The following is a 26,347-nucleotide window of genomic DNA, read 5'->3' as shown; positions in this document are numbered from 1 at the left end:
AGGCATCAGCGCTGCAGACACCAATCCTGTATGACAGCCTTATGAAGCGGTGAGTTTAAAGAGGTGGTAGCATAGGGGGTCATTCCGACCCGTTCACGTGCAGCGGTGCGAATGGGTCGGAACTGCAAATGCGCGGCGCCCGCAGTGCGCATGCATGTCATTGCCCAGTGACAGCGACCGCAAGAAGCGCAACCGCAAGAAGATTGACAGCGGGGAGGCATTCCGGGGTGAATACTCACCATTTTCCGGGTATGGAGATCCGAACGCAGGCATGTCTAGGCATTTGGATGGCAGTTGTCTGACATCAATTCCGGGACCTTCATCGCTGGATCCATTGCACAGGGTAAGTAACTGCAGGGCTAGTCTAGTTTTACATGAAACTGTTTTAGCATAGCAGGGCTGCACAAGCGTTTGCAGCCCTGCTATGCTAAAATACACTCCCTCATAGGCGGCGTTTAGTTAATCGTACGAGCAGCAAAAAGTTGCTACGTGCGATCAACTCAGAATGACCCCCATAGCGCGAGATCTTCAGCTGCCTTTCCAATGGAACTTTGTATAGCTACATACTAAATTTCTGGACTCTTGTTAATTGTATACAGCGGTCCGACCACACCTGGAATATTGTGTACAGTCTTGGGCATCATACTATAAAAAATATATCTTGGAACTCGAAAGGGTTCAGAGGCGAGCCACCAAACTGGTTAAGGAGTTAGAGGCTTTGGACTATGAGGAAAGACTAAAAAGGCTTGATATGTTCACACTGGAAAAGAGGCGACTGAGAGGGGACATCAACAATATTTATAAATACATTAAGGGACAATACAAGGATCTATCAAATGATTTGTTTACCAAAAAAACACTACATATGACCAGAGAAGGTAGTAATGGTGGACACAATCAATAAGTTTAAAAATGGATTAGATAAATTCCTAGCTGAAAAAATATCCAGGGATACAGCATTTAATTAATATTTTAAAAAAATAATTATAAAATAATGTAATGTACAATAGGTTGAACTCGATGGACATTTGTCTTTTTTCAACCTCAACAACTATGTAACTATGTAATTTTAAAAATAGGGGAGGTGTGGTTTTTGCGCAATCTCCTGTTGGGGTGGAATGCGGTCACAGTTCTATATAATTGTTTTCCCTTAATAGGGTGGGATGAATTATGATAAATCCACAGTAGTAGTTCCAATTATGATGCCCAAATAAAACGTAATTCCCTTATTTTCTCTGGTTCATTTGAGTTCTAGCTTCTCCAAATTCTCCCTTCACTTTTGGTTCGGAAAATTATTCATTCTTCCTCTCCAGTATATGTAAAGAAGAAACAGGAGAAACCGCAATAGTGTAACTCAATTTTAATAAGAACAAAGGGTATTAAAACATATTGCTGGCAGCGTACCTCAGTTTGCGGTGTATAGTACACACCAAGTCTCGTTTGTTATATATTTATGGTATCTCCCTGGAATCGGGATCCGTCGTCAGAGTCCAAAGAACTGGGTAGCTGTCCTGGCAGATGCTGTTCACCAACGCGTTTCGGCTCTCCAGAGCCTTTGTCAAGGTGATTTGGGCTAAAGCAGATATGGGTGTATATAAACCCCTTCCTGAAATCTCATTGGTGGATCCGTTTCAGGAAGTGGAATTCCTTAATATATCCATTTGTCACATAATACAATAATATACATATATAAAAACTCTCTATTAGACATACATTTCATTTTCATAAATATAAGTTAAAAACGATTATTCTTAATCTCATAATTCGATTGCATAAAATTTGGTAAGAAACTACTTCCGGTGTGCTACCGGATGTGGCTCGTATCCCCATATGTTTATTTAAATCACTCCCCCCGCCTTGGAGCTAATTCTCCGTGTTCACGGAGCTCCGTGTTCTATTCTGACTTCCGGCGGATGTGTCTCTCTCCAGCTTCCGCTTTGCGTTCCACCTCGACGCTTGCGTTCCACCTGCGGTAGACACTTCCTGTTTTGCGTTCCATTCACTATGGAATCCCAAAACTGGTTGGATAATCCGTAGCTGGTGTTTATATTTAGCTTGGGGGATTTATGTGGGGTTCCATTATCTATGTTCTAATAAAGGACCTGAATTAGAACATTTAGAAAAATAAAAATAAAAAATAAAAAAATAAAAATATTCTTAGTAATATAAAAAAACACACTCTCGCTTATTTGTCCCATTGGCACATATGATTATTATTTTGGATAGGAATTAAATGTAATGTAATTCGATGGGAATATGGGTGGTCTAATATCAGATATCCTGGGATGTAATAGAAACGATTATCAATATTGTTCTGTTCAAAAATAACGGTTCCGTGAAAGATATATCTGTTATAGGAACCATTTAATTTCAAAGTCCGTATTGATTCCTTTTGGATGGAGGGTTTTCATCTCATAGATGGTTCTCATCTCAGTGGTGGCCAGATTGTTTTCTATCGATTTTTTTCTCCATTGTTTCTCCACTGTTTTGATACCTATAACATTTTTTATTCCTGACACTGAACTTGAATGTTTTTCCTTAAAATGTAGGGATACATTTTAAGGAAAAACATTCAAGTTCAGTGTCAGGAATAAAAAATGTTATAGGTATCAAAACAGTGGAGAAACAATGGAGAAAAAAATCGATAGAAAACAATCTGGCCACCACTGAGATGAGAACCATCTATGAGATGAAAACCCTCCATCCAAAAGGAATCAATACGGACTTTGAAATTAAATGGTTCCTATAACAGATATATCTTTCACGGAACCGTTATTTTTGAACAGAACAATATTGATAATCGTTTCTATTACATCCCAGGATATCTGATATTAGACCACCCATATTCCCATCGAATTACATTACATTTAATTCCTATCCAAAATAATAATCATATGTGCCAATGGGACAAATAAGCGAGAGTGTGTTTTTTTATATTACTAAGAATATTTTTATTTTTTTATTTTTTATTTTTATTTTTCTAAATGTTCTAATTCAGGTCCTTTATTAGAACATAGATAATGGAACCCCACATAAATCCCCCAAGCTAAATATAAACACCAGCTACGGATTATCCAACCAGTTTTGGGATTCCATAGTGAATGGAACGCAAAACAGGAAGTGTCTACCGCAGGTGGAACGCAAGCGTCGAGGTGGAATGCAAAGCGGAAGCTGGAGAGAGACACATCCGCCGGAAGTCAGAATAGAACACGGAGCTCCGTGAACACGGAGAATTAGCTCCAAGGCGGGGGGAGTGATTTAAATAAACATATGGGGATACGAGCCACATCCGGTAGCACACCGGAAGTAGTTTCTTACCAAATTTTATGCAATCGAATTATGAGATTAAGAATAATCGTTTTTAACTTATATTTATGAAAATGAAATGTATGTCTAATAGAGAGTTTTTATATATGTATATTATTGTATTATGTGACAAATGGATATATTAAGGAATTCCACTTCCTGAAACGGATCCACCAATGAGATTTCAGGAAGGGGTTTATATACACCCATATCTGCTTTAGCCCAAATCACCTTGACAAAGGCTCTGGAGAGCCAAAACGCGTTGGTGAACAGCATCTGCCAGGACAGCTACCCAGTTCTTTGGACTCTGACGACGGATCCCGATTCCAGGGAGATACCATAAATATATAACAAACGAGACTTGGTGTGTACTATACACCGCAAACTGAGGTACGCTGCCAGCTATATGTTTTAATACCCTTTGTTCTTATTAAAATTGAGTTACACTATTGCGGTTTCTCCTGTTTCTTCTTTACATATACTGGAGAGGAAGAATGAATAATTTTCCGAACCAAAAGTGAAGGGAGAATTTGGAGAAGCTAGAACTCAAATGAACCAGAGAAAATAAGGGAATTACGTTTTATTTGGGCATCATAATTGGAACTACTACTGTGGATTTATCATAATTCATCCCACCCTATTAAGGGAAAACAATTATATAGAACTGTGACCGCATTCCACCCCAACAGGAGATTGCGCAAAAACCACACCTCCCCTATTTTTAAAATTATTGTTTTGCCCAACAGGTGGGCATAGAGGTTTTTGCTGCTCTCCGCTTTGAAGCACCGAATTTATCCCCTTTTTGTTATGTAACTATGTAACTCGTGACTGTTCATTCATTGGACATTATTTATCAACAGAAGTATCCAATGCTTTTTGAAATTGTGTTTTTAATATTGTGTTGTTTAATTTTTAATTGCTACTATTAAACTTTTATACATATATGATAAAATAGCGCTCCCTGTATACCTGTATTATATATATTTAACAGCATGTCATTCAACTGCTTTGTCTCGAAACTGAAGAACACATACATTTCTTAGGTTGAATGTGAATTGATGTATAAATTATGTTTCACTAGATAGATATCATAATATAATATTATTTGGACTAATTTACTCATAGATATTACAAACTGCACTATACTAACAACAACATTCTTACAAGGATAAAACACTTGTTCCTCACTTGACTGATAAAGATAAGATTTTTTTTAACAGATGGCTACCCGAAAGAAGAAATGATCTACAGATGGAGGAAAAATTCAGTAGAAGCATCAAATCAGAAGTCATGGAGACTTTATCAGTTTGACTTTATGGGCCTTAGAAACACAACTGGGATTGTGCAAACATCAGCAGGTAAGAACTAAGTAATTTAACACTAATCACATCTTATCTATAATCCATTAATATTAAAATAGGTCTTGTTTCACAAAGTATACATTTTTGGTAGGTGTAGTATATAATGTTGATGTTCTAAATGTTGACATTAGAGTGTTAACATGTGCAAATGGTTATCATGTCAAAAGTCAACATTGATATATCTTGATGTTGATATTGCCAGCCTGTCGACATTGTGACAATGCGGATTCCCATAGGGTTGTTAACTAAACTAAAACCAGAGGTGGGGTTGCAGCTCAGTTCAAAATTCAAATAGTGGAGGCACACCAACTGCCAGTGAGACAGAAATGAAATGGCAGTTGATGACAGTTGGTGTGGCTCCCCTATCTGAAATATGAATTTACCTGCAGCCCCTCCTCTGGAGCCGCCACTGAACCTAACCCTAACCACAGTTTAACCCTTATCTTAAAGTCTTCAACAATCAAATATCAACATTGTGTCAGTTATCATTAACAGAGTTGACATTAAGTCATTACGTCATTATACAATGTCAGCATTATGTAATTGTTGACAATGTAAATGTTGACATGTTCAATGTCAAACCTCCATTAATGTTGACATTCTGAATATATACATCTCAGCATCTAAGGAAACTTAGTTGAAATTCTAACCCATCTGACAGAGGAGTGGAATAAGTAGTTCCAGCTTCACATTTTGTTGGATTGTTCAATGTAATTTCACCCAGCATAACGGTGAAGGTTCTAACTCTATTTTCTGATGTGATAAGGAACTGGTACTGTATAGAGCCTTCAGCCCAAGACTGGTTAATATTACATTGTCTGCTCCGTCACATTTCTCATCACAACAAAAATCAGACTCCCTTTATACAGTACAGTAGTCTATGAGCTAGGAAATTTCAGTTGCAATTTTAATTGCCAGAAGTTTGGTTTATTTAAGCTATTTCTACTGTGTATAGTAAATAAAAAAATATTGGTCACATGTTCTGAATGGTGGTCATTATTTTAAAAATGTCTGTTGAATAATACTGTTTTTTTTAATACATTTGATTTGCACAGTATAGGGTTGTTGTATATTAATTTATATGTTTTCAGGCATGCTATGTTCAAAAATAGCAATGAATGTGCTCCAATATACTAATACCAAATAATGTTGTAAATCTTTTTAAATGGAATTCTCGAATAAACTAGTTGCTATTCCATTTATATGACAATGGTAAGTAAAACACAAAATTATATATTCCACTCTTTTAATTACACTCTTTTAATTTTCACTTTTGTTTAAACATTTTAACATAGATTTTTCTCTTTACATTTACAAAACGAAACAGCAGTGTATCTTTTTAACTCTACAAGGGCAAATATTAGCTCTTACACATTTCTGGCAGGTACAAGGAGACACAAATTGAGGAGGTCTTAAATACTCCATGGTTTTGATTGACTTAAAATATTCATCTTCTTCTGTGTCACCATATTGTAGTGGATCCAGTAATGGGTTGATGGTATGCATGCTTGATATGATATAGCATTGCTGAGGAAGGTGGGCACATTTGTGGTACTGCTCCAATAGTACCCAGTTACAGTGTGATTTTTAAAGCCAAGACTTTTTGCAATAAACAGTTCAGCATTTTGTATAATTTCTTCATCAAGAGCAGCCACCCCAAAACTTGTCAAAAGTATTCCTGATGAAATTGCTGTTTTAAGTGCCATAAGTTTTTCTTGCTTGTTGTATCAGAACCAATTAAACTGTGAACAGCAGGTAGACTGGATAAAAGAATGTTGTCCATATTTTCCATAATTTTGTGAAGTGGTGTATATTGGGCAGATGCTCGTGTATCTTTGATTATTCAATTCACAGTTCCTTAAGATCACCTTTTGGAAAACTTTTTTAAAAATGTTATAGTAGAGACCATGACATCCGTGTCAGCTGAGGCAAGAATGTTTTCAATACAGTATGTTTAAAGATCCTATCATCAGCTAACTCACATTCACAATAAAGTGATGGTACCAAATGTTTTCTTCTTCACAAAGTATAGTAGCACATTTTCTAATTATATCAGTAGATCATACTTTATCCACAACCAAACCATAATCAATTTTTGATGTATAATGCCTTTTAAATTGGGTACGAGAAACATACTCTGTCACCGTACACCTTAATGATCATGGACTTCATTTCTGTGTGTGGTATTGTTTGGATTTTGTTTCATAAATTCATCCTGAAGATCAGAAAGTGCATAACATTTTGTGTGAAAATTCATACACTCCACAAAATGTCTTAGATTGACGTTATCTTTGTTTTACGGTAGAATACTTTCTGTTGAATTTAAGGTTTTGATGTTGTTAAAATATGGTTTCATGCAATTACTATGATACATAACATCTAAGCTGAACACACTTGATATGTCACTCAAAGTGCTTTCAAAAAATGAATCTTTAAAAAACTTTGTTGCATCCAAAAATTCCTGTGCTCTTCCAGGATCACAGATATGGAAAAGTTATTTATTATTTATTTATTATTATTTATTTATTATCAGTTATTTATATAGCCCACACATATTCCGCAGCACTTTACAGAGAATACATCTCTATTCACATCAGTCCCTGCCCCAGTGGACCTTACAATCTTTATTCCCTATCACATATATCCACAGACAGTTTCATGTGAGGGTTAATTTTGTTGGGAGCTAATTAACCTACCAGTATATTTTTGGATTGTGGGAGGAAACCGAGGTACCCAGAGGAAACCCACACAAGTACAGGGAGAATATACAAACTCCACACAGTTAGGGCCATGGTGGGAATCTAACCCATGACCTCAGTGCTGTGAGGCAGTAATGCTAACCATTACACCATCCATACTGCCCAATTTATCTTTATTACATTTCGACTGGTTGCAAATAATACCTACTGTTGACTGTAGTTTATCGCCACTTAATCTGGGTGTGTATTTTCTTTTTTGTTGTGTTTTTTTTATGTACCTTGTGATGATTCTTGTTCTGACATTTTAACTGTTCTTTTTTACCTTAGAATGTAAGGTTTATATCATGTCATCATTTAACAGAACACTAGCTTCTTTAACTGGCTGTCGGACAGAGTCTGTCCCATAAAGCTTATCTTGCCCCTGTGTTTTTGCACAAAAAACAAATACTAGTTTCACCAGACTCTTTTCTTTGTTGGCAGATGTCCCAATTACAGTGCTGATATATGCAATTGCATGCACACCTATACAATCTACTTAAACTCATCGAACGCATTTACTGAAAAGACACAATGGCAGCACTGCCGCTGATGGAGTATTGGAAGATCAGTCAGACAGAGCGGTTGAAAGAGCATACACAGTTCACTTGTTTTCCGATATTGTGCCTTCGAATCTGATAAAATTAAAATGAACAAAACATCAGATCTTCTGACACAACCAGTTTTCCTCTGGTAAAATGTGCTTACACACTCTTACGATATCTCATGAATGGGTCAGGAATCGAAAGAATGTCAGAACTATAGTATAGATGTATACCCGGAATTAGAGTCAAACACAGGATCTGATTTGACAACATAGCTTCCTAGTGAGACAGTGCCATAGGCCTATCAATAATTGGTGCTTTGTTTCATTACTTGCCTCGTTGGACTTCTGCATTGACACTGCTGCTCAAGAAATCACTTGGAAAATGTTGTACATGTGCAATAGAGATTTTTCACTGGTAATATGATGGGTGCCATGTTTCCACAGACCTACACTGCAGAGAGAAGGGGACACATAGAATGTGCACCTAGCCCCCCTCCTCTCTTAAAATGCCCCTGGACAGTGCATCTATTGTTTCAGAACTAAACAGCTTAACCATCTATTACCCTTTAAGACTTGAATCAATGTACTTTACTGTATAATCTTCTTTCTTAACATTACAGCAAGCCACAGCATTACTCTTATCTATTATACATGTTCACAAATTATGCTTACTGCAGCTTAAAACCGCAGCTATAGTCAGACACTGTACATAAAGTCATATCTCCAACTAGCAAACGGCTGTTTTAAAAGTGAAAGTTACTGTAGATTTATAGTTTACTTCACCTGCTGAAGAGTCATAATCACAATATATCAGTTTATATTATGTAAATTACCGTTATAGACACTGCTATAGCTGAGGTTCAAATTATACTTTATTCTACATAAGACACTAAGTTAATTGTCTTTCTGTTAAATGACCCACCTCCACTAAAATAAATATTGTTGTAAGCATGTTTGAAATTATTTAATGGAATCTGTACAATAAATTTGACATAAACTAGCTAGGTATCTAATTAATAAAGAAAATATGCCAACTGTAAAAATAAAGTAAGCAAATCTAAACAGCAAAAGCTGAAAATCAGTGTCAAGAAATCTCCTCCCAAGCACCCATTCAAACTTGTTATACCAGACAGAGAATGATGGCGAATAAATCTAGCTAAACAGACACATCTAATAGGAATTGAAATTTTAGCTGTCAATTTGATTAGCTAAATTCTGAAATTGACTACAAAATTTTGCAGAGCTGTCAAGATGGAGTATTATTCTGCTATGTTCAATTTATACATACAGAAGCTTTACTTATTTTGTGCTACTTGTCATTGTACCTATGCAACTCAGTACTTTTATTTGCATACTTCCCAATAGTTCTGATTTTGGTTGGACAGTCCAGCTTTTCAGGCACTGTCTAGCTATCCCACCCAGGGGCCACAGTGTTCCATGGTAGTTGAGGGAGATGGGGATTTGGGAGTGCACATGTGTGTAGTATCTATTCACAGGAAAGAGGGACTGTGGGCATGGGTAGTAAGGATGAGAGTGTGCATGTGTGTACCATCTATTTACAGGAAAGTGGGACTAGGGGCACGGGCAGCATCTCCTGGAGAGCTGAACATGCCCCTAGCATGAAGAAAATGGAGGGTGTACGGCATTTCCCATAAGGTTATGGCCCCTGGTGTGATGCCACATCAGCTTTCTGGGCATGCCTCCAGTGTGCAAAGAGGTCGCAATTTTCGTTATTCAAAGTTTGGGAGGTATTGTATTTGTACTACACATTTTATTAAAATGTTTATTTCTTCTATGGACAAGCTGAATCAACCAAAGACATGTTTCAGGGTGTCTCCCTAACCCAAAATACAAGTTATTCCTGTGTCATTACTTTTTTTAAGGAACATTTGAAAAAATAATTTTTGCATTATACAACGTGGGCCTGATTTAGAGATGTTTGGTAATGCATCCGTGGTCGCAGCCATTCTCTCTCAGTAATGGTTGCAGGAATATGTAAATGCTAATTTCAGCCTTTCCTTTGTGCTCCACCAAGTGATGGAGTGTACAAGTGCTGAGACACTCAATTTCAGGCCCTGTGGTCTGTGCAATTGCAATTCAAATTCTAAACACTATGAAACAGGGACATGCAGTCAGGGGAGGCAGCGGAGGCAGTGCCTCCCCTGTCATACTACTCCAGAGTTTTGACTATAACAATTAATAGAATAATGCAAAAAAATATATTTATAACTTACATATCTTCTTTGTAGTATTCTACTAATTGTCATAGTTCCAACAGCAAGTGGAGGCAGGGAGAATCCAGGCGGAGTCAGTGAGCAGCTCTGCCTCCTCTCCGTATGTCAGACTGTGCCTGGAGCTGGGGGCGGGGCCGTGCTGCAGCCAATAATGCTGCATAGAAAACAGAGCCTGTGAGGCTCTTTCAGATTTGCCTCAGGAGGGCACATGGCCTGTGCTCACACTTCCTTGCCAGGCTGCACAGTCTCAGCAGCCTCTCTCCTCCCATGCTCCCCGCCCCCTTCCCATGCTGCCGATGGAAGAGCCAGCCCTGTGGAAAGCCCAGCACCATTGTCAGTGAAGGAGGACCCAGCAGGAGCAGCAGCAGAGGACACAGGAGCAACAGCAGCCGAGGAGCCAGGAACAGCAGAAGCAGCCGAGGACCCAGGAGTGTCAGCAGCAGCAGCAGTGGACCCAGGAGCATTAGCAGCAGCAGCTGAGGATCCACTGGGTGTCTGACTCAGGAGACAGCAGTATGTGCTCCCAGTACTCTTGCAGTGCATGGTGTAACCCAGCAGCTCGCTACCATCAGGTACTGTGCTCATCCTTCCCCTCCTCCTCTCACTCCATACAGTGCCCCCCTGTACCATGTGTTACCCTGTGCCCCCTAGGCCATGTGTTAACCTGTGTCAAACCTGTGCTCTCCTTGCCATGTGTTACCCTATGTTACCCTGGGCCAGGTGTTATCATATGCCCCCTCTGTGTTATGTGTTACTCTGTGCCATATGTTACCCTGTGCCTCACATGCCATGTGTTAATCTCAGCCCCACTGTGTCATGTTTTACTCTGTGCCCCCCTTGCCATGTGTTACCCTATGTTACACCATACCAAAGCAAAACTACTACTGCTTACACTCGCATGCTGGGGGACGCCCTTCCCAGCAATGTGATCGCAACACATAAATCGGCAGTGTGTGGAAGCCCTCTGTGCATATTCAGGCACACTGACGGCATGTTTCTTATCGCAGGAAACGCAGACAATGTCATTGGGCCGCCCTGAAAACGGCCATGACACGCCTGCGTTTCCTTCTCTCCTCCCCCCTAATGCTGCATCACCACCCACCCGCCACCTGTCACTCAAATTCTGATAGCATCCTTTTGGGATGTGATCACAATGTAAAAGTTTATGCGCGCTGTGGACTTTGTGCTTGCACAGATGGCCAAAATTTTAGCCATTTTACAATTACTACTGAATTAGGCCCTGTGATTGCTGCCCGTTGCTGTGCTGCTTGCAGATGGGATGGACTATATATAGGGTGGTATATGGAGTAAATCTTGCTCTGATACTAGCCAGTGCCTCCCCAGCCATTGACGTCACCGCATGTCACTGCAATAAAATCGATGCACAGTAACATCGTTCTCACATCTATATATGCTGTAGCCTAGGGTCTACTTTAACTACTAAAATAAACATGGCTTCTGAAGCAGTGGACTTTGCAATTGGAAATGCAGTAGCATTCCCAATCACGCCAATGACATACCTATGAAACTGCCCCTTTTTGCATTCACTTTAAGACACCCCTGTATCTACCCTGAAACACCCAGGGATCGCAAACCCCTTCTACAGTGTTAGCGATGCAATAAGCAATTGTGAATGCAATCCAGGACTTTTCACACATGAACAGCAGCAACAAATTGCTCAGCTGTGGAAACATTGACACTGTATATGCCTCTGAATCCGGCCCTGTGTACACCATTACCATCTAGTGGTATCAAAATCAGGGGCGTATCTACCTATTGGCCAGGATGGCACTCGCCAGGGGTGCCAGCAGAGGAGGGGCGCCGCCCAGCGGTGCCCCCCGTGGCTAGTAGGTAGCAGCTGAATCCATTCTTCTTCCCCCCTCCCGCGCCGAGTAGTTCCTCACCTGCTGTAAGGGCCAGCAATGAACACAGCATTCAGCAGTGGGTGCCGGAGTCCGGCACTGCACCGCACTACAAACAAGAAACTCTACATAAACTATACCTCCCAGCAGCCCTTGCAACCAGGAGCTCCCGGCAGCAAGGACTGCTGGGAGGTGTAGTTTATGTAGAATTCCTTGTTAGTAGAGCGGTGCAGTGCCGGACCCCGGCACCAATTATAGCGGCTGCTGCTTGCGGTGTTCATTGCTGGCTATCAGCAGGTGAGTAATTACCTGGGGGGAGAAGGGATCAGCTACTGCCTCTGCAAGAATTATATATATATATATCAAAAAACATTCAGACTGACACTACACTCAACAAAATAGATGGTCCAGGGCCCTCAGTGTGAGGTGTATACAATGATGGTTCCCCCATTGATGGGGGAGACAGGAGCGGCACTCCAGAGACTTAGTGAAGAAGTAAAATTTATGTTCAGTTGCTGTTATTACTATAACTTGAATTGGGGTACTATTGAGTGGCCACACCCCTTTTTATGATGCACGCACCTTTCCTATTTCAAATATGGGGGTGGGTGCCAGTGCTTTACTTTGCCAGGGGTGCTCGGACCCATAGATACACCCCTGATCAAAAGTATTTCAATTTTAAATTACCCATAATGGATTCTGCCTGGCTAACAACACTCCCCTTTTTAAAGTGCATACATTTTGATAAGACTTAAATACTCTGTGGTACTTCTAATAATACCATCATATAAATCTTAACTCGTACATCCATTCCTCACTAAGCAAATGAAATAGCAAGTTAAGCACAATAATCACTAGAACTAAAAACACTATTGTTTAGATAACGTGCACATAAAATTAAATTTGTTTTCAAAATGTTCTATAATTTCGAATTCCCCTTAGCTCATATTTTTAATTCTAAGCATGAATAGAATTTTCTTTGTATCAAACCTTTCACCTACAGTACAAAGCAACTATTATGCCTTGTACAGATTTAATGCAACAAAATGACATAGATTTAACATATTCAATGTCTACAACCCATTCTACAAAAAGTAGCATCATATCCTATAAAATAAAACCTATTTTAATCAATTTATATTAATGTAATTTTTGGACTAATATATCATCACTTTTTTTTTTCAACTCATTGTACTACCAATATAGTATTACCAGTAATATATAGAATCACAAACTTTAAATTAGTACTTATCTTATTAATTCATATCATCTTTATCCACATTTTCTACATTTACATTTAGCACAGATTAAGAATGACATACTGTACGTTGGGGCTAATTCAGACCTGTTCGCTCGCTAGTTTTTTTTTTGCAGTCCTGCGTTTGCATAGTTGCCGCCCATAGAGGAGTGTATTTTTGCTTTGCAAGTGTGAGAACGCATGTGTAGCAGAGCTATACAAACAGATTTTGGCCCTCATTCCGAGTTGTTCGCTCGCTAGCTGCTTTTAGCAACATTGCACATGCTAGGCCGCCACCCTCTGGGAGTGTATCTTAGCATAGCAGAATAGCGAACGAAAGAGTAGCAGAATTGCTAATAAATAATTTTTTGCAGTTTCTGAGTAGCTCCAGACCTACTCACAGATTGCGATCAGCTCAGTCCGTTTAGTTCCTGGTTTGACGTCACAAACATGCCCTGCGTTCTGCCAGCCATTCCCACGTTTCTCCAGACACTCCCGCGTTTCTCCAGACACTCCCGCGTTTTTCCCTGACACATCTGCGTTTTTTAGCACACTCCCGGAAAACGCTCAGTTACCACCCAGAAATGCCCCTTTCCTGTCAATCACTCACCGATCAGCAGAACGACTGAAAAGCACCGCAGAATCCACAGTAAATCTACTACGATTTTAGTTAAATAACTAAGCGCATGCGCCCTGCGTGCCTTGCGCATGCGCATTTTGCAACAAATCGCAGCATAGCGAAAATCGGCAACGAGCAAACAACTCGGAATGATCCCCCTTGTGCAGTGTCTGAGTAGCCCAGTCCGGGACCGGAACTGACGTCGGGAACCCTCCCTGCAAACGCTTGGACACGCCTGCATTTTTCCAAACACTCCCAGAAAACGGTCAGTTGACTTAACACCCAAAAACGCCTTCTTCCTGTACATCTCCTTGCGAACGCCCATGCGTACAGATCCTTCGCACAAACCCATCGCTGAGCGGTGATCCACTTTGTATCCATGCAATGCACCTGTGCATTGTGGTGCATACGCAATGCACAGTTTAGACCTGATCGCCCGCTGTACAAAAACGCAGCCTAGTGATCAGGTCTGAATTAGCCCCATTTTGTTGTGATGTGGTAACATATTATTTTGGTTTGCGATTTTGGGAAATACAGTATAGATTGATATATGTCCTCATATTTAACCTCTATCCTCCCTGTAACATACTGTATAATATGCAGACATTATCAAAGCAAATACTAGAAAGCAGGAGGGGTGTGTCAATTATATGACTATATTACTTAAAGGGGTTTCAGCAATAGAGTACTTTTCATGCACCATCAAACAGGTATTAAACTTTTATTTATTTTAGTCAGTGTCTAGGAGGGTTGTGGTCAAAATCTCCGCAAGTGTTATTTACACGAGATGCTTTAAAAACAAGAGTAATATTTAAAAATACAACAACGAAGTCCCAGCGCTTCCAAGCCACCAATATTAACCAATTTTTATATAATTATAATTGTAATGCCGCTCCCAATTTAGCAGTACTGTCCTGCCAATAGTATACAAGAAAGAAAAATAATAAATAAGATCAATAGATCAATTTATCAAGAGAGCGCATTAGCAATTTATTATATCAATAAATTTCCATAAAAATTAGACAATTTAAAATACACACAGGCACAGTAAAAAAAAATTACATACAATATTACTGTGTAACGGCAATAAAAACTATAGCTCCTATAGTGAATAAGGTTATAATCACCATTTGTTTACAAATTCCTTACTTCAGCTGGATCCAATCCTTTGATGTGCATAAAAGGGCTAATTATTAAATGCTTGTAGCAAACAGTATACCATTCACGTCTCCTTTAGGGTACACCTGTTATTGACAAGTTGAACCCCTGGTGCTAGAATCAATGAGCATTGTCCACCTTATAATGCTTTCACAGATAATAGCACAGAAGGACTATATGTGATGAGGAGACACACAGTGTAGTACGATATGCAATGGCCGTTTCATCGGAGGATAACCAGAATAGTTTCCTGGACTGCTTTTTATTTTGAACTTGGCTAATCGTGTGCTGACAGGTAATTGTGCACATCTGTGTGTGAACAGATAGAAAAAGATAGAAAAAGCAGTCCAGGAGACTACTCTGGTTATCCTCTGATGAAACTGCCATTAAAATGAATCATTTAAAGTATTCGCAGAAACAGAGACTTCCGGTTCCGGCATGGCGGAGTTAGCAGCAGCTCCTGTGTGCTCCTCCGTTGCTACCAGCCCCACCGCTCACTGACGGATCGACCTGACTCCCAGCTACGGAAAAGTTTTTGGGCCCACCAGTACCATCTAAGATCCCGCCACCAGCACTGCCTCCTAGGCAGGAAAAACGTTGTGCGGATCAGACCTCCGCGACCAGCTCTGATTCTAGCCCAGTGAAACCTGCGGCTAATAAACCAGTCAAGGCAGCCTCTGACGTCTCACAGCTTCAGGTACATGATGATATTGTCTCCCCCATTGCCCCCCTAACTTATAAGGATATGGTAGCTGCCATTCACGATACGATGGCTCTGCTGCTGCAGAAAGCGGTTGGAGATATTACTTTACAACTGCAGCAACTCTCAAGCAGGGTATCTAATACCGAGATTAGCTCAGGGGTCACTATGGATGAGGTTGAAAATTTGAAATCCACTATGGGGCGTCTGGAGAAGGATAATAAACATCTTCTTGACAAAATGGACAATATCGAAAACTGCACGCGCCGGTGCAACTTACATATAATTGGTTTGCCCAAATCTTTTAAAGGCCCAGGGCTGGAGCAATTTGTCCGGAATACATTACCGAAAATGCTTAACGTTGAGGCTGAATGTGCTGACATGGTGATTGAGCATGTACATAGAATGGGAGACCAGTCACGTATAGGTTCTAATAGACCACGTGTGGTTATTTTTAAAACCCTGAACTTTCTTCATAAAGACGCCATTTGGAAGGCTTCTCGCAAAGTGGATCTCCGGTGGGAGGGCACCCCTCTGCGGATTTTTCAAGATTACTCTGCTGAACTTTCTCACCTTCGTAAAGCCTTTAACCCTGTTTGTGCCTTCCTGGTTAAAAATAAGCGGAAATTTGCTATGCTGTACCCAGCTCGACTCAGGATTTTCCAGGGATCCTCCTTCACTGACCTTTCTACCCCCGGAGATGCTGAAGCTTATCTTAAAGAAGAGGCTGACTCGCTTGCACAGGATATCTCTGATGACTCTGCAGGATGACTCTTACCTCGTATTTCTTTTCAGGTTTCAGGCATACCCTTTACAAATTTGATTACGATGTTGCTGTAAAGTTTTGGCATTGCGTCCAGCTTTGCCTCATTCTATATGTTTTGGTGATCATTTAGTGAGTTTGACAAATTATTTTATTATTAGTGTATTCTAATGTTGCTGGTGGCAACGGAGAAGCCCCTGCCACCCTATTGGTTCTATATGGTTATAACCACCAACTGTTTTTGCTTCACTCGAAGTCCGTTTACTACTATTTTCATTTCTTATGTAATGTCTATTTCATTACTCTTACTTTTGCTGTCTGACTTTCTCTTTCTCAATCTCTTTCTGTTTGTCACCCCTGTCATGGTCTTCTTTCCTCATGTTTTTTCCCTCCCCCCCGACTCCCTCTTATTTCTATAGGGATGCAATATTGCAACATGCTTTACCCTTGCCAGATGTTATATTTTTATTTTTTGAGGTATGGCTACGGTTAAGATCTGTACATTTAATGTAGGAGGTATAAACACACCTGCTAAGAGACGAAAGATACTATCCTATATGAATAAAAATCATATTGACATTGCATGTTTACAGGAGACGCACCTGGTTCTAAAGGAAACAAAAAAGTTACAGATGTTGAATTGGTCTTTATTAGGCGCAGCATCGCTTAATTCAAAATCTTGTGGAGTGGCAATTTTAGCGAGATGCTCTCTCCCCATCGAAGTATTGTCAGTGGATGCTGATCCAGAAGGTAGATACGTGCTTGTGCATTGCAAACTGGGTAATATATTTTACCACATATGTTCCGTTCACGTCCCTAATACTTATAAAAAAACATTTTTTTCCTCACTCATGGCTAAACTTTATACCTGTGACCTCTCTTCCCTAATTCTCTGTGGTGATTTAAATTTAGTCTCCTCTCTGTATTTAGATAAGTCCCAATATACAAGTCGGTCTCGACCTCTCCACAAACTAGGTGTTCCTTGGCTTGCCAAGAGACTTAATCTAGTGGATGCCTGTCGAGCTTCGAATCCAATAGAAAAAGAGTATACATGCCTCTCAATGGTTCACAATACCTGGTCTCGTATAGACTACATCTTGGTTGCTTCCCTACTATTCCCTAATATTCGCCAAGCCACCATTGAACCAATTTCTATCTCGGATCATGGATTGGTATGGGTTGAACTGGCTTATACAATGGAAAATCTTCTCCTCCTTTATGGAAATTTCCTTCACATCTAGCTAAATCAGACAGCTTTAAAAGCAAATGTGATGATATATGGGAGTATTTTCGATTGGATAACTCAATACATGAGTCGGAGAACCCTTCCTTTTTTTTGGCAAACCGCCAAAACAGTTTTGAGGGGTGAAGTGATTTCCTATAACTCGCATCTTAGGAAATCCCTTAATCAGACGTATCTGGAAACTCAAAACATCCTATCTACAGCCTATCAGACTTTTAAATTACGGCCCTCTTCGGAAAACAAAACAGCTTATATTTTGGCTAAAACTACTTTTAATGATCTTTTGCAATTAGCAGGTGATAAATATCAGTTTAATGTAAGTTACAAGTTTCACCGCTTTGGGAACAGGGCGGGTAAACTTCTTACTTCATTATCACAGGGATCTAGGAAACCAATGGTGGTCCATCCCTTACAAAATTTAGATGGCTCCCTGTCCTCTTCTAATGCTCAGATTGCAGCCATTATGCGTGAATACTACGTATCCTTATATTCTTCTCCTGACCCGGGAGATGCCCTTACCCCTCATGATGTATTCCCCCCCCCACTTCTGGGACAATCTTCCTTTACCTCAAGTGCCAGCTGAGATGATCCCCTCCCTAACTTCTCCCATTACCCTTCCTGAAATCTTAACGACTATAAAATGACTTAAACCTTGCATAGCCCGAGGGCCAGATGGCTACACAAATGAATTTTATAAGCAAATGTCCCCCAGGATAGGTTCGACCTTGCAGGCTGTCTTTAACAAAATTTTGACTGAGGGAATTCTTCCAGACAGGTTTACAGACGCAGTGATCAAAGTACTACCCAAATCAGGCAGGGACCTTTCCTTACCGGGCTCCTACAGGCCTATTTCACTATTAAATGTGGATTTTAAGATTTTTACTTCCATCTTAGCGCAGAGGTTGAAACCAATCCTACCTCTACTTATTCATAAAGACCAAACTGGTTACATAACTGGTCGACATTCGGTTGTAAATCTTAGACGGGTCCTCTCGGTCATTCAACATGCTAATTCGACCTCCTCTACTAACTCCCCCCCCGGCACTTATCTATAGACGCGGAAAAGGCCTTCGACCTTTTATTATGGCCCTATCTTTTTAAAACCCTACACAGATTTGGCTGCCCTGATTCTTTTATTTCCATTATTCGCACGTTATATTCTTCTCCTTCTTCTTCCGTTTCCTGTAACGGTCTTCTCTCGTCTGCCTTTATATTGCAAAGGGGGACGAGACAAGGCTGTCCCCTTTCCCCGCACATTTTTGATCTGTCGATTGAGCCCCTAGCTATAGCTGTTCGTAACTCACCGCATATTCATGGAATTACCATTGAGTCGCAGGTTTTGAAAATTGCACTGTTTGCTGACGATACACTTTTGTTTTTAACGAATCCAGAACAATCATTACCGTCCTTATTACAAATGATTCACTCTTTTGGAAAAATAGCAGGTTATAGAATCAATGTTAATAAGTCGGAACTTTTGCTCTTGGGCAATTTGTCACCTTCTATACTCTCCCATCCCGATATTCCATCCTTTAAAGTGACCCATTCTCATTTCAAATATTTAGGTATTAATATTTGCTCCGATCTCCTTAATCTTTATAAAATTAACTATTCCCCTCTCATAGATAACTTAGCCCTCAAACTGGATTCTTGGAAGGATATACCGTTGTCTCTTTTGGGGAGGCTAGAGGTGATTAAATGTATTATTTTCCCCAAGTTATTTTATTTTATGCAAATGCTTCCTATTTCATTGACACATTCTGATACTCTTAGGCTCGAAGCACTCTTTTCTAGGTTTCTTTGGCAAGGTAAAAGACCACGCATAGCCAGGCAGAAACTAAAATATCCTAAAGTGAAGGGTGGCTTTGCTGCTCCCGATATTCAGGCATACTCCCTAGCAGTTCAGTTCCGATATATTATTGACTGGCTCCATTCTACATTCCACTATGTTGATTATGAGTTGGAATTAGCGATATTCTCTCCATATGCTCCTAGTGCATTAATACACTCACACCCAACCCAGATACCCTCCCAATTAAAGAACCATATATTATTTAGAGATACTTTCTCCGCATGGCTAGCTATCAATAAACACTGCCACCGAGATCCCCATTTTTCCAAATATATCCCATTGTGGGGTAACCCAGCATTCCCACCCTCGCTGCACAATGCTACATACTCCCTCTGGAAGGAAAAGGGCCTCGACTCCTTCCACAAAGTGTTTGATCCGGGAGGAGTCCTTTACTCCTTTTCTGATCTTTGCCAAAAATTTAAATTGTCTCCACCCCACATGTATATGTATTTCCAGGTGCGTCACTTTGTACTTTCTTATGGTGCCTTAACTCCATTAAGAGATCCCCATAAGGTATACCATGCTTCTCAAGCTATTGATACTCTCCTGCATTCTTCCCAAGTGCGACCATTTAAAGTGAAATATGTCTACTCTATTTTGATATCTTGTCTACCCACTGTACAATGGGACAATTTGTTCCTGAAATGGAAGGCTGACATCCCTGCTATAGTTAGCATTACTGATATTATACAACCCTGTGAAAGATCACTGACATTTTTGTCGTCAGCTTACTTCCAAGAGGTTCACCTACGATTTTTACACAGAGCATACATTTCACCTGCACAACGATCTCATATGTTACCCTCTGAATCTGGTGACTGTCTTAAATGTGGGAAGTCCTCAGCATCATTTATGCATTGTGTATGGGAATGTAGAAAAATTAGAAGATTTTGGTGTAAACTTCTTGCCTATGTTAATAGACTATTCTCCTTGAATGTATCCCCAGATCACTTAGCTTGTCTTACCTTAAACTTTACTAACTGGCGGATCACTCCGAGAAGTCTCTCTCTTCTCAGTGTAATCCTTACACTTGGTAAAAAATGTATTTTGATTAAATGGGTTAAGCGCTCCGCTCCTTCCCTTGCGGAAGTCCAGCAAAAACTATTGCAATTGCTGTATTATGATAGAAAAACGGTTTTAACTTCGCCCTTCTTTAGCACACAAAAGTTTTGCCTCAAATGGAGCCCTTTCATTGACACATTGCCTCCCCCTTCCAAACAACATATCTTGAAAACCCTGGATAGCTCATTGTTGTTCTATGAATCGTTTGCAAGAGTTTGAGTAATTTAGCTATTTTCTTTTTCAAACCACGTATTTAACTATTCTTCTCTCTCTGGCGCTCTAATGAGTTATATTGAGTGTTATGGGCAGGCCCTAACACTCAAACTCATCCCATCATGTCTCCCCTTCTTTTTTCTTTCTTCCCTTTTGTGTCCCCCCCCCCCCCCCCGTACATACTTTCTTCTTGTACTCTGTTTTCTACCTTCTGCTCTTTCTCTTTACCAAATAATACTATGTGGAAGTACTGCCATACTATGTGATTGCTTGTGGTCTACCGCCCCATAGTAGTCTTGGAGTATATTCAGTTAAATTCCGGTAGAAGCCGGTATTCTTTGTTGTGGGTTTATATTTCTAGTTTTCCTTTTATTTGCTGTGATTTCTCCTCATCAGTCGGATGTACCCTAGAATATCTCTGTATAGACAAATTATTCTGTATTTCCATGTTGTATGCTTTTTCATATTTACATATGTATGACTGAAAAATATTTAATAAACATATTTAAAAAAAAAAAGTATTCGCAGAAACAGTAAAGTAATAAAGCTGAAGAGTAGGCTCATCATTATACACAAGTGACCAGTGGTGGCTCCAGAGGAGGGGCTGCAGGTCAGTTCAAATATCAAATAAGGGAGCCACACTAACTATCAAGAACTGCCCTTTCAAACTGACTCCTTGGCAGTTGGTGTGCCTTCCCTGTATTAATTTTGTACTGATCTGCAGCCCCACCTATGGAGCCGCCCCTTTGCTAAAATATCAAACAAATCAAAATGATCTTAGCCTTTGGCAATTTCCAAGAGGTAAGAAGTGATATAATCTTAAGATCCATTTTTAGTATGGCATAGTATGGATTGCCATGCCATACTGTATGAATGCATGTGCATTTCTCTGAATTTATGGTCTTGATGTAATGCAAGGCTTTGTCTAACATTTATTACTTTATTAATGTAATCTGTGTCTCCACTGCACTCTTTTTCTCCATTTCACTCTCTCCCTCTCGCTCTCTCTCTCTCTTTCTCTCTCCCATGATACTTTCTCACCACCTCCCTCTCTGCTCTTCCCCTTACTTTTCCCCACTTCTCCTTTTCCCTCCCCTGCTGTCTTTTTCTTCATATACCCCTCACTCTCTTTTGGGCATTTCTGACATTAGTGAGAGGGATTAGAGTTCATGGGGTATATGCAATTGCGGTTAAATTCCCGAAAATGTTGAAAAATGGGACTTTTTCGACCAAAAAAAAACAATGCAATACAGTACTTTTCGTCAAAAAAACTGACTTTTCAAATTCGACTTTTTGAAATTCGACATTTGACAAATTCGACATTTCTGCAATGGTACAAATGCGGCTTTTCGACAAAAGTATATTCAATTGAAGAATGTAAATTCTACAACAGTGCTTTTTGACAGTAAATTCGTCCTTTTCAATCCGCCTCACTTTGCTGGCGGAATGTAATAAAATTGTTTAAAAACATGTTTTTTTTTGTAGTTTTTTTATTGCTAATAGCATATCTATTTATATTAGAAGGGATTAGGTACTTGGTTTGTCTATTTAGGAGGCACAAGTATTATTTAAATATTTTTTAAAATATTTTTTTTTTATGGAATGGGTTAAAAACCCGAAAAAAAAGTTGCGTGGGGTCACCCCTCCTAAGCATAACCAGATTCGGGCTCTTTGAGCCGGTCCTGGTTGCCAAAATACGGGGGAAAAAATGACAGGGGATCCCCCGTATTTTAACAACCAGCACCGGGCTCTGCGCCTGGTCCTGGTGCAAAAAATACGGGGGACAAAAGGAGCAGGGGTCCCCCGTATTTTTTGTACCAGCACCGGGCTCCACTAGCTGGACAGATGCCACAGCCGGGGGACACTTTTATACCGCTCCCTGGGGCCATGGCATTAAATACCCAACTAGTCACCCCTGGCCAGGGTACCCTGGAGGAGTGGGGACCCCTTCAATCAAGGGGTCCCCCCCAGCCACCCAAGGGCAAGGGGTGAAGCCCGAGGCTATCCCCCCCATCCAAGGGATGCGGAAGGGGGGCTGATAGCCTTGAGTAAAATGAAAGAATATTGTTTTTTGCAGAAGAACTACAAGTCCCAGCAAGCCTCCCCCGCAAGCTGGTACTTGGAGAACCACAAGCACCAGCATGCGGCAGGGGGGGAATGGGCCCGCTGGTACCTGTAGTTCTACTGCAAAAAAAATACCCAAATAAAAACAGGACACGCACACCTTGAAAGTACAACTTTATTACATACATGTCGACACACACACATACTTACCTATGTTGACACGACGTTCGGTCCACTTGTCCAAGTAGAATCCATGGGGTGTACCTGAAAATAAAATTATACTCACCTAAATCCAGTGTCCAGTGATATTTGTAATCCACGTACTTGGAAAAATAAAAAAACACATTTACCCGATCCACACGGACTGAAAGGGGTCCCATGTTTACACATGAGACCCTTTTCCCCGAATGCTGACACCCCCTGTGACTCCTGTCAGAGAGGGTCCCTTCAGGCAATCAGGGAGTGCCACGTCCTGGCACTCTCCTGATTCCCTATGCACATCTGAGCTGGCAGACAGCGCATCGCACAGCACCTCCATTAGTTTCAATGGTGGGAACTTTGCGGTCAGCGGTGGGGTTACCCGCGGTCAGCCGCTGACCTCGGGTGACCTCACCGCTGACCTCAAAGTTCCCACCATTGAAGATAATGGAGGGGGCTGTGCGATGCGCGTCTGAAAGCTCCGACGCGCATACAGCCAATCAGGAGAGTGCCACGATGTGGCGCTCCCTGATTGGCTGAAGGGACCTTCTGTGACAGCAGTCACGGGGGGTCTCTGTATTCGGGGAAAGGGGTCCCATGTGTAAACATGGGACCCCTTTCAGTCCGTGTGGATCGGGTAAATGCGTTTTTTTGTTTTGCCAAGTACGTGGATTACAAATATCACAAGACACTGGATTTAGGTGAGTATTAAGTTTATTTTCAGGTACCCCGGATTCGTCGACATTGGAGATGTGGCAGTCGGCGTGTCAACATAGGTAAGTATGTATGTGTCGGCATGTGTGAAATAAAGTTGTATTTTCACGGTGTGCGTGTCCTGTTTTTATTTGGGTATTTTTTTGCAGAAGAACTACAGGTACCAGCGGGCCCGTTTCCCCCCTGCATGCTGATACTTGTGGTTCTCCAAGTACCAGCTTGCGGGGGAGGCTTGCTGGGACTTGCAGTTCTTCTGCAAAAAACAATATTCTTTCATTTTTACACATTGCTATCAGCCCCCCATCCGCAGCCCTTGGATTGGGGGGACAGCCTCGGGCTTCACCGCTGGCCCTTGGGTGGCTGGGGGGGGGCCCTTGATTGAAGGGGTCCCCACTCCTCCAGGGTACCCCGGCCAGGGGTGACTAGTTGGGTATTTAATGCCACGGCCGCAGGGAGCGGTATAAAAGTGTCCCCCGGCTGTGGCATTATCTGTCTAGCTAGTGGAGCCCGGTGCTGGTACAAAAAATACGGGGGACCCCTACTCTTTTTGTCCCCCATATTTTTTGCACCAGGACCAGGCACAGAGCCCAGTGCTGGTTGTTAAAATACGGGGGATCCCCTGTCATTTTTTCCCCTGTATTTTGGCAACCAGGACCGTCTCAAAGAGCCCGAGGCTGGTTATGCTTAGGAGGGGGGACCCTACGCAATTTTTTGGGGTTTTTTTTACCATTTTTTTTTACATTTTTAAAAATCGAATCAAAATCCGTCAATTGGCCCGTTTTTCGACAGCGGGACTGTCGAATCCGTTTTTTATTGAATATGTCGAATTGCGGCACCCACCTGCCGGAATTCAACGGTCGAATTGTGTCGAATTTAAAAACGGGCGAAAAAGTGCCGCAATTCGCCCGGAATTGCATATACCCCCATATCTATTTGCATTACATGTGGTGTGCAGAAACCAGGTGAATATTTCTCTGAACAATATATAAAAATAGCTTCACTTTTCTAACCACTAAAGACAAATGGTGCACTGATTATCTGACTGGAATAAAAGCAATGTTTGCAGGCAACTGGTCCTTGCAAGATGTACAATTAAGCCATAACTAAGGCTTGCTTAATGTGATTATGATTGATCAGTAGCTTAACTACTTGTACAGCTTTGGCAGCAGCTGCTAACCATGGCCCTCATTCCGAGTTGATCGCTCGCAAGGCGATTTTAGCAGAGTTACACACGCTAAGCCGCCGCCTACTGGGAGTGAATCTTAGCTTCTTAAAATTGCGACCGATGTATTCGCAATATTGCGATTACTAACTACTTAGCAGTTTCAGAGTAGCTTCAGACTTACTCTGCCTGTGCGATCAGTTCAGTGCTTGTCGTTCCTGTTTTGACGTCACAAACACACCCAGCGTTCGCCCAGACACTCCCCCGTTTCCCCGGCCACTCCTGCGTTTTTTCCGGAAACGGTAGCATTTTTTCCCGCACGCCCATAAAACGGCCTGTTTCCGCCCAGTAACACCCATTTCCTGTCAATCACATTACGATCGCCGGAGCGATGAAAAAGCCGTGAGTAAAAATACTATCTCCATTGTAAAATTACTTGGCGCAGTCGCAGTGCGAATATTGCGCATGCGTACTATGCGGAATTTCACTGCGATGCGATGAAAAATACCGAGCGATCAACTCGGAATGAGGGCCCATATTATTACGTGGCTATGCTCCCTTTGCATAATAACCAGCATGCTGGTGCTCAAAATTTTAATTATTTTTAAAGGAGGAGGAAACACTAGAGATACTGTCCCCTCTGACCAGAAAGTGAGAGGGAGATCAGTGCACAGATGTGAAAGAAGAGTCAGACAGGTTTTATGTGTGAATTGGAAGGGCAGGGCAGGACCACACTAGATATCATGGGAGACTCATACACATTTTTATATGAAGCCCCAAAAGTAAGAGGCAGTTCTTTTCAAATAATTCTGTGAAACATAGTGTAACATTCAATACATTTATTCCTATTCTCAACACAAAATAAAGTTAATTAGATTTAATCTAAGCTGACTGCAAGAACAAAAACTGTCCCTAACTTCTAGCATGACATGACAGATTACTGACATTGGGGGTAATTCAGACCTGATCGTTACTGTGTGTTTTCTCACAGGCTGCGTTCAGGTCTGAACTGCGCATGCGTATGCATCGCAATGACAGGCACGACGGAGCGCAGCAATGGGGAGCGCCAGTCAGTGACGGGATGTTGCAAAAAATCCGAATGCACCGGTGATCACAAGGAGATTGACAAATGGAGGGCAACTGACCATTTTTAAGGAGTGTCCGGGAAAACGCAGGAGGGACCACGCATTTGGAGGGAGATGTTCTGACGTGAGCTCCGGCCCGATCATTGCAGCAGCAGCAGAGTAAGTACTGGGCTGAGCAGAGACTGCACAAACTTCTGTGCAGTTCTGCAACACATGCAATCGCACAACTGCA

General features: G+C 41.1%; 1 protein-coding gene across 1 annotated transcript in view; it reads left to right on the top strand.

Moving 5' to 3' along the window:
- The window catches only part of GABRG3 (gamma-aminobutyric acid type A receptor subunit gamma3), an 832,639-nt gene that overhangs the window by 672,134 nt on the left and 134,158 nt on the right, over positions 1-26,347 (top strand). The window contains exon 6 of the mRNA XM_063953303.1: positions 4,527-4,664. Coding sequence (XP_063809373.1) covers positions 4,527-4,664 — 138 coding nt within the window. The remainder of the gene's footprint in view (positions 1-4,526; positions 4,665-26,347) is intronic.

The sequence above is a fragment of the Pseudophryne corroboree genome, chromosome 2, assembly GCF_028390025.1.
Source record: "Pseudophryne corroboree isolate aPseCor3 chromosome 2, aPseCor3.hap2, whole genome shotgun sequence".
NCBI classification, from domain to species: Eukaryota; Metazoa; Chordata; class Amphibia; order Anura; family Myobatrachidae; genus Pseudophryne; species Pseudophryne corroboree.
This window is presented reverse-complemented; position numbering and strand designations above follow the sequence as displayed.